The sequence below is a fragment of the Clupea harengus genome, chromosome 3 (assembly GCF_900700415.2).
Source record: "Clupea harengus chromosome 3, Ch_v2.0.2, whole genome shotgun sequence".
Classification (NCBI taxonomy): domain Eukaryota; kingdom Metazoa; phylum Chordata; class Actinopteri; order Clupeiformes; family Clupeidae; genus Clupea; species Clupea harengus.
The window spans coordinates 30101194-30117836 of record NC_045154.1 but is presented as its reverse complement, the minus strand read 5'-3'; the positions used below and the strand labels follow the sequence as shown (position 1 = coordinate 30117836).

At 43.1% G+C, this 16643-nt stretch overlaps 1 protein-coding gene across 3 annotated transcripts; it reads left to right on the top strand.

Moving 5' to 3' along the window:
• The first annotated feature begins 1833 nt into the window (after window positions 1-1833).
• Window positions 1834-16342, top strand: dnajc24 (DnaJ (Hsp40) homolog, subfamily C, member 24). Of its 3 annotated transcripts, none has more exons than XM_031565346.1 (6): window positions 1834-1928; window positions 2255-2366; window positions 8251-8389; window positions 13846-13866; window positions 15777-15845; window positions 15998-16342. In XM_031565346.1, exons 2-6 carry the CDS (start codon window positions 2259-2261, stop codon window positions 16129-16131), a joined length of 471 nt encoding a protein of 156 aa, XP_031421206.1. In that variant the 5' UTR covers window positions 1834-1928; window positions 2255-2258; the 3' UTR covers window positions 16132-16342. The 3 variants fall into 3 exon arrangements, with proteins under 3 accessions (XP_031421206.1, XP_031421204.1, XP_031421205.1); XM_031565344.2 differs by lacking the exon at window positions 1834-1928 and adding an exon at window positions 1954-2112; XM_031565345.2 differs by lacking the exons at window positions 1834-1928; window positions 13846-13866 and adding an exon at window positions 1959-2112.
• Window positions 16343-16643: the final 301 nt, after the last annotated feature.

Genomic DNA, 16643 nt, shown 5'->3' with positions numbered 1-16643 from the left:
CAGGCTAATTAGAGAGACGTGGGTCATGGAAGAGCTTTGTTTTGTTTTTGAAAGCGAAATAGCTTTAGTGAAACTTTTAATCAGATGAAGTGTGAATGAGGTTAGCCAGGCTGTAATGTTTTGTTGACTGCCTTCAGTAATGACAATAATTTTTCACTGAAAAAATAAAAACTGTAAACAGAAAAGCAGTTACTGTGCCAAAGAGTGCAGAAATCACAGAAAATACACGCTGCATAAATCAAATCAAGTTTGTGTCAGAGTGAAGAGGGCTGATTTAAACACAAAAGATAAGCTGAGCGTAAACACACCACTGAGCTTCTCTCTAAAGAATGCAGACCACACATCCTATAGCTAAAGTCTCATTGCATGCATCCAAGTTGAGGAAATAATTGAAGCCAGCCAATCTGTTACATGTCTAATATAACAGCCTTCAAAATGCTCATTAAAGACTTTGCTAATTAGTTACGAGACAGTGGGTAACCTGTACTGGGTGTGAACCCCCCCCCCAACCACACCACATGTGACACCCACCAGGAATCCCAGCGGAATTAAGAAATTATAGCCTTACAACTTCCTTTGCAGTTTTACAGACGCCTGTTCTGTTGTTCACTTGCAGGAATGAAAAAAAACCCTCATCTATTATTTAAGATATGTATGCTACAGGGTCAGATTAAGAACACCTATACAAAGGGCCCCCTCAAAATTATCAGGCAATATTATCAGGCCATCTAGGAAATACCAATTTGCAACCACTATGAAATGATACATGACTACCCCACCCTTAACACAGCACAAGAAATACACACGTTGGTACAACAGCTACACACCGATTTTGAGCAACTAGCTGAGGTGATGCTAATTAGAATGTCAAACACTAAAACATCTTATTAATCTGAGGTAAGCGCACTGCAATATTACAAAGCTGTGTAGGAATGATTCATTAGTAAACTATTTTGTTTGAAAAAAGTATTTGTAAACCTGAGACAAGGGCAAAATCAAGTCTAAATGTATAGAAAACCACTGAACAACTATCACTGCTGTTACCAGTAAGCCACTCTCGTAGTCTATGGGCTACTCGTGGCACCCACACATGAACAAGGAATGGGCTACAAATGTACACCTAATCGATGTGAGCCTACTTCCTCGGTCAACCAAGGCCCTGCCTATTTGGCTTTGGTGAACCTCTGAGAGTTGACAGATTTAGCCTACACAGCACTTAACAGATCTAGTCAGATCTAGATAGCCTATCCTAAATCTTGCAGGGCACGATTTCCATTACCATTCAACACCAGCAGTCACAAAAGGCCACTCTGTAAACAAAACATGACAGTGCTCGAGAATCTTTGCTATTTACTATAACGATAACGATATAAACGGATACTGTTTACACTTAGCCCGCTGTGTTTGTTGTAGACCTACAAATAGAGTATCATCATTTTTGCTTAACTAGTTAGTTTACTAATTTAAACTCTAATTAGTTCAATTAAATGCGCTTACGTACTAGCAAATTGTAGATTATAATCTTTAGAATCTTTTTGCCAAATATAAAACACAGAGATGGGGAAAAGCAAAGTTCTAGAACGGTTCCTCACCTGCTCCTGCTGTAAAGCGTCTCTCGTTCCCATAGAAACGGCGCCCTGTACTTCACTACTTCCCTATGTGTTACAATTTAAGAGTGTCGTGTAGAAAACAGAACCCCAATGGATACATTTATATGTTTATCGCACTGTTTAGGCATTATTGATGTATTAAATGTAATGCAATACCACGTTCATCATATAAAATTGCTATTTCATTATCACTGACTTCTTTACAATTGACATTGTAGTTGAGTTTAGTTTGTTTCTGTGGGGACCCATTACGACGAGACACTCGCCCAGAGAAGCATGGCAAGCAGAGTTGACATCGTAGCGCAATGAAGATGTTAGGTGCGTTTAAATATGACGACTATGCTCACTGCGATTGAAATTCTTACATCTCATGTTGCGTTAAGTGTTGTAGTAGCCGTTTTAATGACTATTTGATACCTTGCAAAAAAGTGTGGGTCATTACGATGTGGAAAAGCTACCAAGCTAGCTCGAAAACCCTGAAACTCGATGAGATGACATCCCTGTAAATACAACTAGCTAATGTTGTTAGTGAAAAAACATCAAAACATCAACACATCAACCCCTATCTATGCCACAAGCCGTTTTTGAGGAGTTTAGTATTTTAGACATCGCTAATAATTACAACATGCCTGTTTTATCTACAGGGGGATGGCGAAGCAGGACGCAAAGCAAATAGATTGGTACTCAGTTCTTGGAGCAAGTCCAACTGATGGCTTGCAAGAATTGAGGCAGAAATATCAGAAGCTTGTCCTTCTGGTAGGCATCCTCATTTAATTATGTCTTACTCTTTTTTCAGTTTTTTTCTTCCATGTTGCTTCTTTGTGTTCGAACGAATGTCCGCTCTACGTGATAACGTCTTCTACGCATTAAAATGCTGTGTTAGTGTTATATTCGTTGCATCATTTTACCTAAATTGGCGATAGTGCCCACACAAATTGCCCAGCGCTTATGGCACTCTACCCAGCTGCCACACAGTTTTTGAATTCTCAATTTTCATACCTCCATCGTAAGCTAGGGGCTCTGTTGATGGAATGTAAACAGAGAATAGCTATAACACAACAAAAGCCAAATTGTATTTACTGTTTGATCAGAGTTTGATGCCATGATCAAGGCAGTTGTGTGCAGGCTTTAATTGTTTATGTGCATCCTGCATGCATTAATGCACTATGGAAATCTCATATTTTGAATTTCGTACAAGTATGACTGAATCTACATGCAAGTGTAAGTTCCATATTAACCAGGGAAAATTTGCACTTTCATGAATTGTATTTGAAAGTGTGATTTGCATACCCTCCAAATGAAACACATGTCACCTCAGTGCACCTGAGGATGTTAATCCTAGCTGAATTGATTATTAATCCCTGGAATGTAAGTATAAACTGATTTGGTTAATCCCTTACCCATTTTAATTACTGACAACACCTATTGAGAGAAAATCAATCAAGGCCTTTTCACAGACATGATTTAGGCCTAATAGTAAGTGCATTCTCCATTGTCAACAACGGACAGAATTCTTCTATTAATGTCCTTTCAGGACAGATCCCTCTTCACCTCAAAGTCAGTTACAGTATGGACTGCAGTTATAATTTCTATGTTAATTGAAGAACTACCATTTTTGTTTATGGGTTGTCTGCCTCTGTGTTAGTTGTGCTCATTTGCGGCCATTCTCTTTTCGTTCACTCGACTTGTCAGCTTGTGACTACTTTCTTTTTTTAAACAGTTTGCATGTTAGCCTTATCACTGGCTATATTTTATTATTTTTCAGCTCCACATTGCTCACAGTCTCTTCCCGTAGGTGGAGTTTAGAGGCAAACCCAGAGCGCGTCTCTTCTCCCCATCCCCCACACTGCTTAGGGGCTTTAGTGTGTCAGCGGTCAGACATTAGGTGGCAGTAGTGTGATGTTAGTGGCCTTTGCTGTGCCCCTTTGCTCATGTGTGAATAGCGCCGTACGGCTTCACCGAGACCTGTCTCTGGCAGAGGTGGGAGTACCTTATCCACAGAAAGAGAGAGAGAGAGAGAGAGAGAGAGAGAGAGCGAGAGAAAGAAAGGGAGAGAGAAGGAGACATGATGTATGGTCAGAACTGCCGAGTGCTCCAAATTGCGAGCCCCTTTATACTGTGTTCTTGCTCTCCAAGCTCCATTAGCCCCGCTAAATGAATATTTTACAATGCGTGCAAAGAGACAGCAATTAAAGCACGTAACTCCACAGGGGGAGCAGGAGGTGGAGGAGGAGCCCGGGCCTCTTCAGAGGAGCTGCTGCATTGCATTGTGTTCTGCCCTCGTGACATACCTGGGCACTGCAGGCTGAAAGCAGCTGGAGGAGTTGCGCCGGGGAGATGGTTTTAACAACCCTATTATGTCAAAATAAACCTGTGCGGCCGTCTGAACGGACGCGCACTCTACACCGTCTTGTGAGATGCAGTGCTGCACTGAGGTTGTGTCTCTTAGGTGTGTGGGATGACTTTTGTTATGACTGCGGGAACTGTGTTTTCAACTCTCCTTATCCATTAACAAAGGTTAATGTAATGAGGATTCTATGTGTCATTTATAATCTGGGACAGGTCTGAGGCCTGTTTTGGCCTGTTTTAAAAGCCCTTAAGGTTATGTAAATCCTGCTCTTTGCATCACTGCGTCTGTCAATTGTTTTGTGTAGCGGTTCATGCTGACAGCTTGATTTTTAAGTGGGCATCATTTCAGCTGGTCTGGTGTTCAGTTTGGATTTTAAACAAGTAACCTTGTATGTTTCATGGTCATCATATCATCTCTTATGAAATCATCCTGTGAGTTTGGAAGGGGTACATACAAAGTTGCTCAATGACGGAGGACAAGAGGAATAGTGCGTCAGTGTTCATGTATGCAAACCACCTTTCTGCTCTGTCACTCCTCTCGTTCCACGTCAGTCCTAACCAGCAGCAGGGCGCTGTGGGGGCAGCAAGCCTCCCTCGCTGTGTTTGACAGGAGCAAGTAGGTATGTGTTACTGACTGTGTTTCTGAGACTGGGGTAGGTTGAGGGGGGACGTTGTCGGGGCCAAGCTCCACAGTCAAACGATCTTCACACCTGTGGGCTGCCTGAGCGCCTGAGACGGCCGAGCAGCATCCCTGCCGTACCCGGCAGGAAGCACAGGGCCTCTGTGGACCAAACCGGCAGCCTGGCGCTTTTTTTGCTTTTGATTTCCACCAGGACCCAACTGAGAAATCTGATGAGGTGACCCTCTGGCAGAGAGAGAGAGAGAGAGAGGGAATAAGAGGGGAGGCTATTTTGAGCTGGCCGCCTGAAGCGGCATTTCTGACCCTTTGTAGAATTTTTTTTTTTTTCATGTCAGTAAAATGTTTATTTTCTTTTTGAACGTAGGAGACTGTAGTAGGTTACTATTTTGAAAATGACCACAGAAAAAAAGCAGTTTGTAAAGATGCTTGGGGTGTACATTGAAATGCCCCCATGCAGTGAGAAACTCTACCCACTTCAGCTTTCGATCTCGATGTAGCTAAACTGTATTTACTGAAGACAGCATTGTCTTATACTTCATATGGTTGTATGTGATCTTAGTGAATGCACATAGTCCTTAGCCTCACAGTTTGTCAAAAGGAACAGGACACTCCCCTCCCTCAACATTATTAGGACAAACCGTAGATTTTTGAAAACCACTGGCTTGCTGTTATGTTTTTAGCTACATAGCTTACAATTTCTAGGGCTTTTCCTCCAGTAGTTGTTTTGTGGAGCAGCATTGGGGGAGCAGTCCCAAAGTAGGCAAGCTGTGGAGTGCAGGCAGACTGAATTACAGAAGGTCTTTAAAGATGTTTCTGCAAGGTCTCTGTCTCCACAACATTCATTATTGAATGATTCTTAGCTACCCAAAGTTGATAGAGAAATGGTGAAGTTTTCAAGCCAGTCTAGGGACAGATCAGACTACTTTGGAGTTTGGGGAAAGGTTGCATGATGTAGGTGTAATTAGTAGCCAGATTAATTCGGCCTTAAACAGCTACATTGTTTTTTTTTAGGTTTTGCTTTCATTCATTTCTGTGTTTCACATATTTTTACATCATGTCATGTTGCTTTTTATTTAAATGTCTCTCTCTCTCACTGATGGATGCATGTCGGATAATTTCTCTTCACAAAGATTTCGTTTTTAGAGTTAACAGTAAATATCAGTAAACAATAAATAAGCATTACTCTTAATTTGGATGGCATAGGGTCCTTTTTACTTGCCATGGTGTATAATTCCCATAAAAGAAGGCAAGTGTGTCGAAGTAATAAAAAACAAAAACTGAAATGCGCTTCATAGATGGAGGTGTGGGCTAGCGTGACAAAGGGACTGATGCATTTTGCAGTTCAAACAGGCTTCATTCAAACAGGCTTGCCAAGTCAAGTGTCGCTTCATTCTTATCAGATTAATTAGCTGTATTAGTGGCAGCATGGCTGTTATGTGGGATAATCCTTTTTCATTCCAGAAAATCAATACCCATATCAGCATGTAACGAAGCATGATGATTGACAGGAGCATGCAAATCGAGCCTGGAGAGAATGAGAGTAATGTGTGCTTGGATTGAGTTGGGCTATGTTCAGTATACAGTAGTCTCTCCCAGAGGCTCTCACACTGGCAACCAATCATGAGGTATTCTCAGCATTTATCTCCCAGTGGTGAGCATTCTTTACTGTGCAGTTCAGTGGGCTATTCCCACAGACCTTAGGTAATAATGACGTCAACCCACCCATCACACCCACTGACTAACTTTTCGACAGAAAACTGATTATTAAATTAAGGTTTTGTTCATTTGATTAAGTGTTTTATGCAGTGGATCAAAGACTTTGAACCTTTTGTGTGGCACTGTCTCGCCTCTGAAATGCCCACAATGACAACATCTTGGCTCCGATGAGTCTTTCAAAGCCGGCACGCATCCCCTTCCTCAACCGCCCGCTCTGTTGTCCCTCTTGTGTAAGCTTTACCATGGCGACTGGCGGACCTGGCTTTATGTAAGCTTGGGCATCGTGTGAAACGTCTACCTATGCGGAGCGAAGAGGGGGGGGGGGGGGAACGTGAATGGGGTCAAACTAAGCCTAAACGCTCTGACCCCTCTCCCATCCATCAGCTGGTCCGGCTTGGCAGAGGAAGAGGCGCTGGCCTGGCCAGAGCCCGCCTGCTTTGCGTGACCACGCTGAATGTTTTAGTAAATTTATGCGACCTTTCTCCCCTCACGGTCCCTTTGTAATGTGGCTGGCCTTTTAAACTGTAACACTGCCATCGCTGAGAACCAATCTTAAATGGGGGAGACAGCCCTTGGCACCGATAGGAAGAGAGGGAGAAAGAGCAGTTTCCCCCCCAGCACTCACAAAGCAAAATGCAACTTCAGATTTCCGAGCGAAAGGGGGTTGTTAATGATTCCCTCAATCAGGAAGTTAATTTTTGGCGTGTTTCTAAAGTCGCGGCCCCTTCCCTTGCCGCTTCCTCTATTCAGTTTGCTCATTGGCAAAGTGGAAACAACAACAAATACAATTGAACGGGAAAGTTGCAGAGAAGAGAGAGAGAGAGAGGGAGGGGAAAAAATCACCAGAGCACAACCACCCTTAAATTTTAATTAGTTTTTAAAATAATTGCTCAAAATGATCAATTCAATTCAGTCAGTCTTACTGTTACATAAAATAAAAAAATATAATTGCGGCAGACATTAATTGGCTTGCCCAGGACTGTTGGTTATTGTAGTTCAGTATCACCCCATGCATCATTAGCCGACTTTGGACGCGGTTCAGCTTCTGAACTACAGCACAATACAAAAACACAAACACACACACACATGCACGCAAGGCTCTGCCTGGCAGTGCCAGATTATAATCACCGTCCAGCTGAACGCTCAGCAGAAAGGATCTAAGTTGTTTTCCAGACTGCCCTGCTCCCAGCCTCCATGTCTCTCCCATGGGTGAGGGGCGAGGGCCAGGGTCCGCGGGCACTGCCACCCCCCCACTCCCCCCCCCCAAACTGATCGATCTCAATTGCCCAGACCAACAGCAGTGGGATTACAGCAGCATCCTTTCTGAGCTGACGAGAAACACCACAGTCTGTAAGCCTGGCGTCTTCCTTAGGGCTATGTTGGACATTAGTAGTTTAAAAAAAGAGGAGCAACCGTCTGTATTGATATTAATCAAGTGATGACATAATGTGGGGCCCGACATCAGTGCCTATTGGAACTGCTTTTGGCTGGAGGTAGGGCTTGGCCTGTGCCCTTGTTCCCCTCCTCCCCCAACCCATCCAGCCTGATGGAGAACATATCTCTCCTCTGTGAATTGTTTTTGAATGCTTTTGTGCCCTGGTCTATTTTTGTTTGCTACTGTCAGCCTCTCCTGGTAAATTGTCCAGAAGAAGAGCATCGGTCCATCAGCAAATTACCCAGAAAATGCTGTCAGCGCAGGTTGTGACATTGTTTTTTTTTTTTCTTTCTTTCTTTCTTTCTTTCTTTCTTCCTTTTCTTCTTTCTGCCACCGTTTCTCTCTAGACTGGCAGATTGTCTGTGACTATCCTGGTCTAATTAAACTAGCTCCGTCCACCCCTCCGCTAGCGTCTCAGCCCAGCAAGCAGAGGAGTGATGCGGCGGTGATTTGGCTGTCACTGTTTTTAACCTCCTCATTCCCCTCCTCTTGATTGGTAGTATCACCCGGACAAACAGGGCCTGGACGTGGCAGCAAGGGAAGCCGATCGACACCTGCAGAGGTTCATCGAGGTGGATCAGGCCTGGAAGGTCCTAAGCAACGAGGAGACAAAGAGAGAATATGACCTGCAGCTGCGGGGTATGTGTGGTTTTTTTTTTTTAAACCATAGCTCTGAACTGCTATAGGTCACCTAGGTTCAGCGAAATACCAAACCCTTGGCTGTGATGTTGAGGTGCTTGCGAAGGGGTTGATTTCTTAAATTGGGTGCATTTTATGAGTAACTTACTAAGAGATTGAGCACCCTTTGTATTGTGATCTAGTCATTCATAGCCTTGCAAGCCAACCATTGAATGTAAGAAGAATTAAATATATGTTCAGTTGTATACACGCACACAATACACACATATTTCAATCTAGAGACGTCAGTTTGTCATTTCTAATACGACCTGATAGTTGCTCTGAAGGCGTTCTGCCATTGGTGCTTTTGCAATCGTTGTCACCAATACAGGGTGTAGTATGACATTAGTCATGAAGGCCACACATTACTCCTGGGCCTGCGTGCCACGGCGTCTGAAAAGGTCATCTGAGATAGGGCGTAAACAAAAGCCATTTTGCAGAGCTTAAAACTGCTCTCACTTCCAAGATTTCCTTGAAAACCAGCTTACCCTGTCAGCCCACAAAAACAAAAGTTATCCAGTGCATTACATCAGTGATAACAATGAAAAGTCTGTGCTTTATTGACTAAGGGATTGTTTCTCATATTTATTGTATAAAATATGGGACAAAGCAGGAGTTGGAGGATATGCGATGCATTGGATCTCCAGACAGCAGGAACATTGCTGCCATGAAATGTCTGTGGATCTCACAGAATCGCTCTTAATAGTGGAAGCAGAGGAGGGCTTCTGGGAGGTTGAGAGAGAGAGAAAGAGCGAGCGAGCGAGAGACACAGACAGAAAAAGAAAGAAATGTAGGTCAGGCTTGTCACACATGGCCTATCCTTACATGAAGTGATAGACTGACCCCTCCCCCTCCTCAACCAACTGCCCCCCCCCCCACTCCCACCCCAACACACACACACACACACATACACACGCACACACATGCGCACACACACACACGCACACACACACACACACACACACGCGCACACACACACACACACACGCACACGCACACGCACACGCACACACACACACACACACACAGACGCACACTCAAACACGCCCCCTCTCCTCTTGCCTGAGGAAAGAGGTCCCCACAGCCCTCCATTAGAACTTCCAGTAAATGCGCATCCAGCCCTGGCGCACCATTAACGGGCGTGAGCGTGAGCGTTCCCGTCCTCTTCAGTGGGGAAACACTGGCTCTGAGCCTAGCACGTCACGTCATGTAACCCCAGTCCAGCCAAGCCCAGTATCGACCCCCCCACCCCACCCCACCCCACACACATACATACACACACACAGCCTCTACTAAAGGCCGTCTCACGTGGTCTAACTCCCACTGACATCCCATCTATTTACACAAGTTTACAACAGGGGAATATCTCAGTCATACTGGGAATGTAACTCCTGAGAATTGTTTAAGTACAAAATCTAAAGAAGCAAAGGATAGGTAGTCTGTGTTGAATGTATTGTGTGAGGCCTATTCATGATTTTGAGTAATATACTTTGGGGAAAGGGTTAATGGCTCAGAATAACATAAAATATGAAAAAATAAGGTTGGCAATAATGATGCATTATACCTCTTTCAGAGCATGGGTTTACTGATCATACCTAAGTAAAGGCAGACCTAAGCACAACCCAGTGAGTGTAAAGGCCGTTGTCCTCTCTGTTTAGTGCAGACAGCCACCTCTAATTAATAACAAGGAAGTAGATGGATGCTGGGATGATGCAGTAATCACTGTTAGTATGTGATGTCGCTCAGGGGACTGCCCTCACAAACCCTTTATCCAGCCAGGTCACTTGAAACGACTGGCCTCCCTTGTAGACTTACAGGATGTGAGTAGTAATTAAAAGTGCCACCTGCGCCTCCAATCGATGGAAGCCATCTCATCTAGACAGAACACACAAGGACTCTCTCTTGCTGACCTAGGCTTACTGCTTTTAAGGTAATTATCAGAATCATTGACCTCACTTGAAATTAATAGAATCGTTAAATCATAGCCGTGTTAGATACAGCAACATTAATTTTATGTTTGTACTTACAAACAAACTGTTCATATAGTTTTTACTGTATTGCACTGGTTTTTACTGTACTGTCATGTACATAGATGGTCATGTAACAAACAAAATGCCTACGCAAAGACGGACAGGGATGTACTGCTTCTGCATGGAGAAAGCTTGTAATTACCACGTGAGGTAATTGAGTTGTGCAGAGCCGTGTGCAAGCCGGGGCTGGGGGGCTGTCGCCCCCCGACCTGTCCTCCCCAGTCTGTGCCGAGAGGGGCCATCTCATCTCCGAGCGCTGCTCGTTCAGGCCTGAGTAATGTGGCATCATTTTAGCCCCTTAATGTGTGCCGTCTTATCGCCAGTCGCACAGAACACACCGCCCCGTTCCACTCCCCAGCCTGCCCCGAGAGCCACCCCACCCCACCCCACCCCACCCCACCCCATCACACTGCACTGCACTGCACTCCAGTGAGGGTGGAGCGGGCTGCCTCCACCCCGGTGCTGAACGTCAGTGACCTGGTGGCCCCCGCTGAGAAGCGCTCGCTGGTGTGTGTGTGTGTGTGTGTGTGTGTGTGTGTGTGTGTGTGTGTGTGTGTGTGTGTGTGTGTGTGCTGAGAGGCGCTCGTTGGTGTGATCCTCTAATGGGAGGCTAATAATGATGTTCAGGCCTCTTTCTGATTAGGGCCTTAGTGCGAGTTTCACAACTGACTTTCTAGAAGTCTAGTCGTCTCTTTGTGGGTGAAGTTGTGTCTGTGTGTGTGTGTGTGTGTGTGGGGGGGGGGGGGTTATTATTCATAAAGATATTATGTATTTCCGTATTTCATATCTAGTGCTTGCGTTGTTTTTTGGTTTTGTGTTTAGCTGGGGATATTTGAAACTGACACAGGTGATGTTGAATGTCATTTTGAAAACGTATTCTCATCTTTCTGAAGGATACAGTGCAGGGCGCTTGCATTGTTTAGAGAGCTGGTAAGGAAAGGCTTGAGGAACACGGAGAGAATGTTCATTTAGACTGTATCTACTTTACAGTTTTAGTCTCTCATTTCAGTTCACAGTAGCTCAAGGAAATATCTCTTTTGGTGGATAGGGGAATAGGTGCAGCATTCGGGTGCCCTGACACTTGATGATACTGTTCTCTGAAGTCTTATGCTAGGTGGGGTTTGGCCCTTGTTCTTTGAAATAGTACAGTAATTATTCCAGTGTAATCACAGCTGTGCGCTCTCTCACACCCAAAAGTAGTTAATGCTCAAACCTTTGAGCATAAATTATTGACACGTTTTTCTTTTTCCCCCACCTTTGCCAGTTTGACTCACAAGGCACTTTCTCTTCCGACAGACTTAACAGTGATGTGCAGCCGTACACATGGCTGTAATATTAACCACTTAGGGCCATCTCTTAAATAATTAAAGGCAAACATGTTAAGAACGTGGGATGACAGAGTGCTAATTACCATTTCTTCACAAAGATTGTGTGCAGATTGACTTTCTGAAGCACCGGAATGTGTTACATCTTTTTTTTTCATGCTTGAATATATAGTGTTCGGTCTTGGATCATTTTGGTAGAATCAGTATCACTGATATACACGTATTAATATTCTGGATTAATCAACAGTACTGTACATTTCAGGTTGTTGTCTTTAATACGTTGTTTAACCATTTTTGTGGTCAGGTTTTGCTATGTGTTTTGGGAAAGCAACAAAAACCAGGCATGGAACACGTGGACATTGGGAAAGAAATGTTCTTGACCAATTATAGTAGCATACAGTAAATAATGAAATAAGATAATGATGATGATGATGATGATGATGATGATGAATGTGCCTTCGTGGCTTGGGCTTGTGCAGAACAGTCTGGCAGCTTTGCCACTGAACTGATTGTATGTATACACTCACCCTGGGTGAGAGGACCGCTATAGGAGACTCCCAGACACATCCCAGACACAATATTAACTCCTGCTTGTGTACACAGCTTCAAAGACTACATGTTTTCATTCACTGTTCATGTGGCAAAGTGGGTCCATTTAATCTGTGTTGCTATCTGTTGTGATATTGGAGAAAACCCCATTTTAGACTTAGTTTTAGATATTTAAGAAATTGATTGAAAATGCGCTTCTGGTTTAATTAGCTTTTTGAGAAGTGCGAAATGTTCTTTGACCTTGTGTGGCTGTGAACGTTCTTGACGAGGATGTTGGAACCTTCCATTCACAAGGCCATTCAGGGTGTTACCAGAATTAACTTTACAGCTTTCCCCTCACAGTCTTAATCTACTGTAAGTGGTTCAGCGATTATCACTTCAGTATTTAAAAAGGCTAGTGTTGTCTCTTAGCATTGTAAGCATGAGCTAGTGTTATTACGCCTTCACCCTCTAGGACCGAGACAACCGTCCACTTTCCCACCTTTTTGCTAGGACCCTTAAAGAATAAATATGTACTGTGTATTCAGTGTGACCACTTGGGTCAAGATTGTTTGTATGACTATCTTTCAGTATGGGGTTTTGCAGTTTTCCCACTCCATCCTCTGCGTTCATGTTATTGCCTGGAATAGAGTATCACTGTGCCCATATTTGGCTATGGTGTAAGAATTCATTATGCTGTAACACCAAAGCTTCCATTTTACAAAAACAATTTAGAAACATTGACTTGAAAAGTATTTGTCGCATGCATTTTTCATGAAAATAAACGAAATGTTCTTCTCCGGTGCATTACCCCCTTTTGACTACAAGGCAAAAAAAAATTCAGCAGGTAGTCACGCTTTATTAAGAAAATGCCATCTTGATTCTCCTTAGAGAAGGTTCTGGAAGTGTATCAAAAGTACAAAAATATATAATAAGATTTAGGTTAGCTTTACAGTTGTACTTCTTCTTCTGCGCTAAAGTGACAGGCACGACGACGCTGAGAGTGTTTCTATTCTCCCTAGTTATGTTGACCTGCTTACCCAGCATGTTGCAGGCTGGGTTGTTACAGCACCAAGAGGGGGGAAAGGAAAGCTCATCTCACAGCACTTTTCTTTGCGGTACATTTTACATGAACAGCAGGCTTTGCCAGATTAAATTTCAACCAAAGAGTGTCAGGTGTTGCCTGTGAATTAATACATAAAACATTTTGTGTACATCACTGTCCTGCACAATCGTGGTAGTGTACTGTTTCTAGTCAAAGAGAATGTTGGATGATGTGATCTAAATGATCTGTCACTGAATTCAATATGTTTGAAGGGTTGTGACCATCAACATGGAAGGGTATTTAGTATAACACTAGAATGGGGGGGTGGGCCATTTAGAGCCAACTTTTGAGATTTTCAGACAACATGAATTGTTGACCCCACTGGATATGGATGAGTATTTTTTTTGAGTGACACTCAATATCTGGCTCTAATTAACAATGACGTCATCCCTCTTTTTTTTTACATATCAATGATGCTGTGGAGCCCAGTCCTTGGGAGGAGGCCAGAAGGTCAGAGGATGTTGTTTTGAGGTTGAGCATATTTTAGACATACAGCTGGTTTTACTGTGGGCTACAGTCATTTCCTGAGTATTAATATGAACTCGGGTTAAAAGCTGCACAGGCACCTTGAGGGGTTTTACCTTTTCCTATTATTCCAGCCAGATAAATAGCTATCATTTCATGCAAATAGAACTCTGCCAATATAACCGTTTAAGGTTATTTAAAAGTTTCCTTTAGTTAGCTAGCTAGCTAGTTAGCTGACATAGCAACTAGGCAACCATAGCAATCATGTAACACTGTTTGCTGCAGGAACTGAAGCAGAGCAAATGGCTTCACATAGACATAAAAAAAATCCTGGGAGAAATAATGGCGCAAGGAGCAAGTGGATCAAGGGCTTACTCTGATACATTGTACATTGTAAGTCGCACATATGTAAGTCGCTTTGGATAAAAGCGTCTGCTAAATGACTAAATGTAAATGTAAATGTGATACCAATGTAGTGAATGAAGAGGGTTCATTTCCTGTTAATTCAGCTGTTGCCTGGGGATCTATTAACAATTCGACTTAAATGTTTAACGTCCATTCACACACAACACCATAACACTAAATAAACGCATGTTTTTTTTTATTGTGAGTAGGAATGAGGTAGCGTGCTTGAAATGCCCATCCCATACAGCTTTGAAATGGCTAGTAGCGCTTGCATCACACTACATGGCATTTAGTTTGACATGACAGGATGATGTAACATTGAATAAACTGCGATTAATACATGGGTGCAGTCAACACACAGGTTTGTTTTATAAAGTTACATAAAATACTGTAATGTGGTTTATATACGGTGCAATTTATAGTCTGGAAAATACTGGGCTTCCCATGTACCACTCCGTCCACCCTGACTGACAGGAGCGACAGTGGTACAGTGGTAGAGAAGTCATTTAGTAATCAGAAGGTTGCTAGGTCAATTCCCTGTCGAAGCGTCCTTGAGCAAGACACTGAACCCCTAATTGCTCCTGATGTGCAGTGTGCCATCAGTGTAAATGTAAAATGTGTATACATTGTAAGTCGCACATATGTAAGTCGCTTTGGATAAAAGCGTCTGCTAAATGACTAAATGTAAATGTAAATGTACTGAGTTCACAGGCAGTCCTGGGCAGCTTCCCTAAGTTCTGATTTAGCAACAAAAGGGACTTCTGGAGGAGCTAGGTCAGATGAGGGCAATGAGAAGTAAATTGTAGAATAAGTATATACTAGACTTGAATTTATGAGATGCGGTAGACGGTAATTAAGATTGGTCTGTCAGTGCTTATATGTTGAATTATATTGGACAAAAATAAGGGACATATATATTTTTTGGAAGATTAATGAGGCAGATCATGTTTTGTTCATCAAGCCTAATAATAGTGCTTGAGAAGCATATCACGTTCCTTCTTCAGAGAGCTGATTTGCATTCATTTTCATAATTATAGCAAAGCCATGTTTTTAGTCGGCGGACTTCCCAAGAAAACAAAAACAATCACATGCACAATTACAGCCATTTTCTTTTTTGGTCAACGTTGTCTGTCTGGCTCCAAAAGCAGACTATCTGGCAGACGTGTCTCGTCTGTCTGTGGAGGCAGGACGTTCTGCTGGACAGTATCCTCGCAGAACCCCTGACACTTGTCACTGACACTTGCAGCAGACATCCCAAACACACCAGGTTCATGCAGGTCATAGGGAGTCAGGCAGAGCCATCCAGTCTTCTGCAGACACCCTTTGTCTGGACTGTCCTATTCAGTAAGTGCAATGCTCAGGATGCTTATTCTGGTAGAAGAAGATCTGGTTTCGGAGCATTTCTTTGCAATTCATTTGAGGTTTTTGTTCTCTATTTCTATCCTTCATCTTTTAGTGTGACCCATTTCTCTTTGCTTTTTTGTGTGTAGCTCAGGAGCTGAAGCAGGACTGGCCTGTGGATGCACTAGTCTCCCTTGAGGACATGGACTGGGACGATGGTAGGCAAATCTAGAAACACCTCATTTTCTTTTCTGTATCCTCTTTTCTGCCACATTATCAGTGGTTCTTTTCTAGAAGGTTCTCTTCTTCTATCCTCCTCAAGTCTGGACACTGTTGTAATTGGTTGTTGATTTTGCCGTGTCACTTGCAGGCACTCGGTCTTACACTTATGGCTGTCGCTGTGGTGGAGAGTTCATCATCGGAAAAGAAGAGATGGAAGAAGAAGAAGCCATTGTGTGCTGTGACACCTGCTCCCTCAGCATTGAAATTAAGAGGACTGCCTGAAATGTACAAATGGCAACACATCCACACTTACTGAAGAGGCCATCTTGGACATTGGTTTCCTGTTGAACCAGCTCAAAAGAGAGTAGAAGCGCTGTCAGCATGCCATAGGGCATTTTATTTATGTCTTTTTAAACGTTTTTGCCTGATTATGGACATTTTGGCCTTGGATGCCCAGACATGTATTTATGTAAATTAAAGTGAAGAGGTAATACTTACATTTGTCTTTACTGCTGTGTTGATGAGGGATTGGCTTTCCTTGGAATCCCTCTGTATACTGTGCATTCACGTAGGGGGGGCAAGACCGCCAAAACTCGCCCCGGCTGCCCTACCAATGCCTTTTGAAGCTAGATTCCAGACGTCTGCTGGGATGTTCGGTCATACACATTACATTTTCAATGGAACCATTAAAAGAAATTGGTATCACACGTACACAAATTAACCTAATTTGATTTTATGAATCGTTTTTTTTTTTGTATCTAGATGTAAAAAAAACACGAAATCACGATTGCTTC

Coding starts and splice junctions, on each gene's coding strand:
- dnajc24 (XM_031565344.2), top strand. CDS start 2,054: ATGTGGAAAAGCTACCAAGCTAGCTCGAAAACCCTGAAACTCGATGAG. Junction 2,367..8,250: donor ATCAGAAGCTTGTCCTTCTG/GTAGGCATCCTC, acceptor CTTGATTGGTAG/TATCACCCGGACAAACAGGG. Junction 8,390..13,845: donor ATATGACCTGCAGCTGCGGG/GTATGTGTGGTT, acceptor TGTGGAGCCCAG/TCCTTGGGAGGAGGCCAGAA.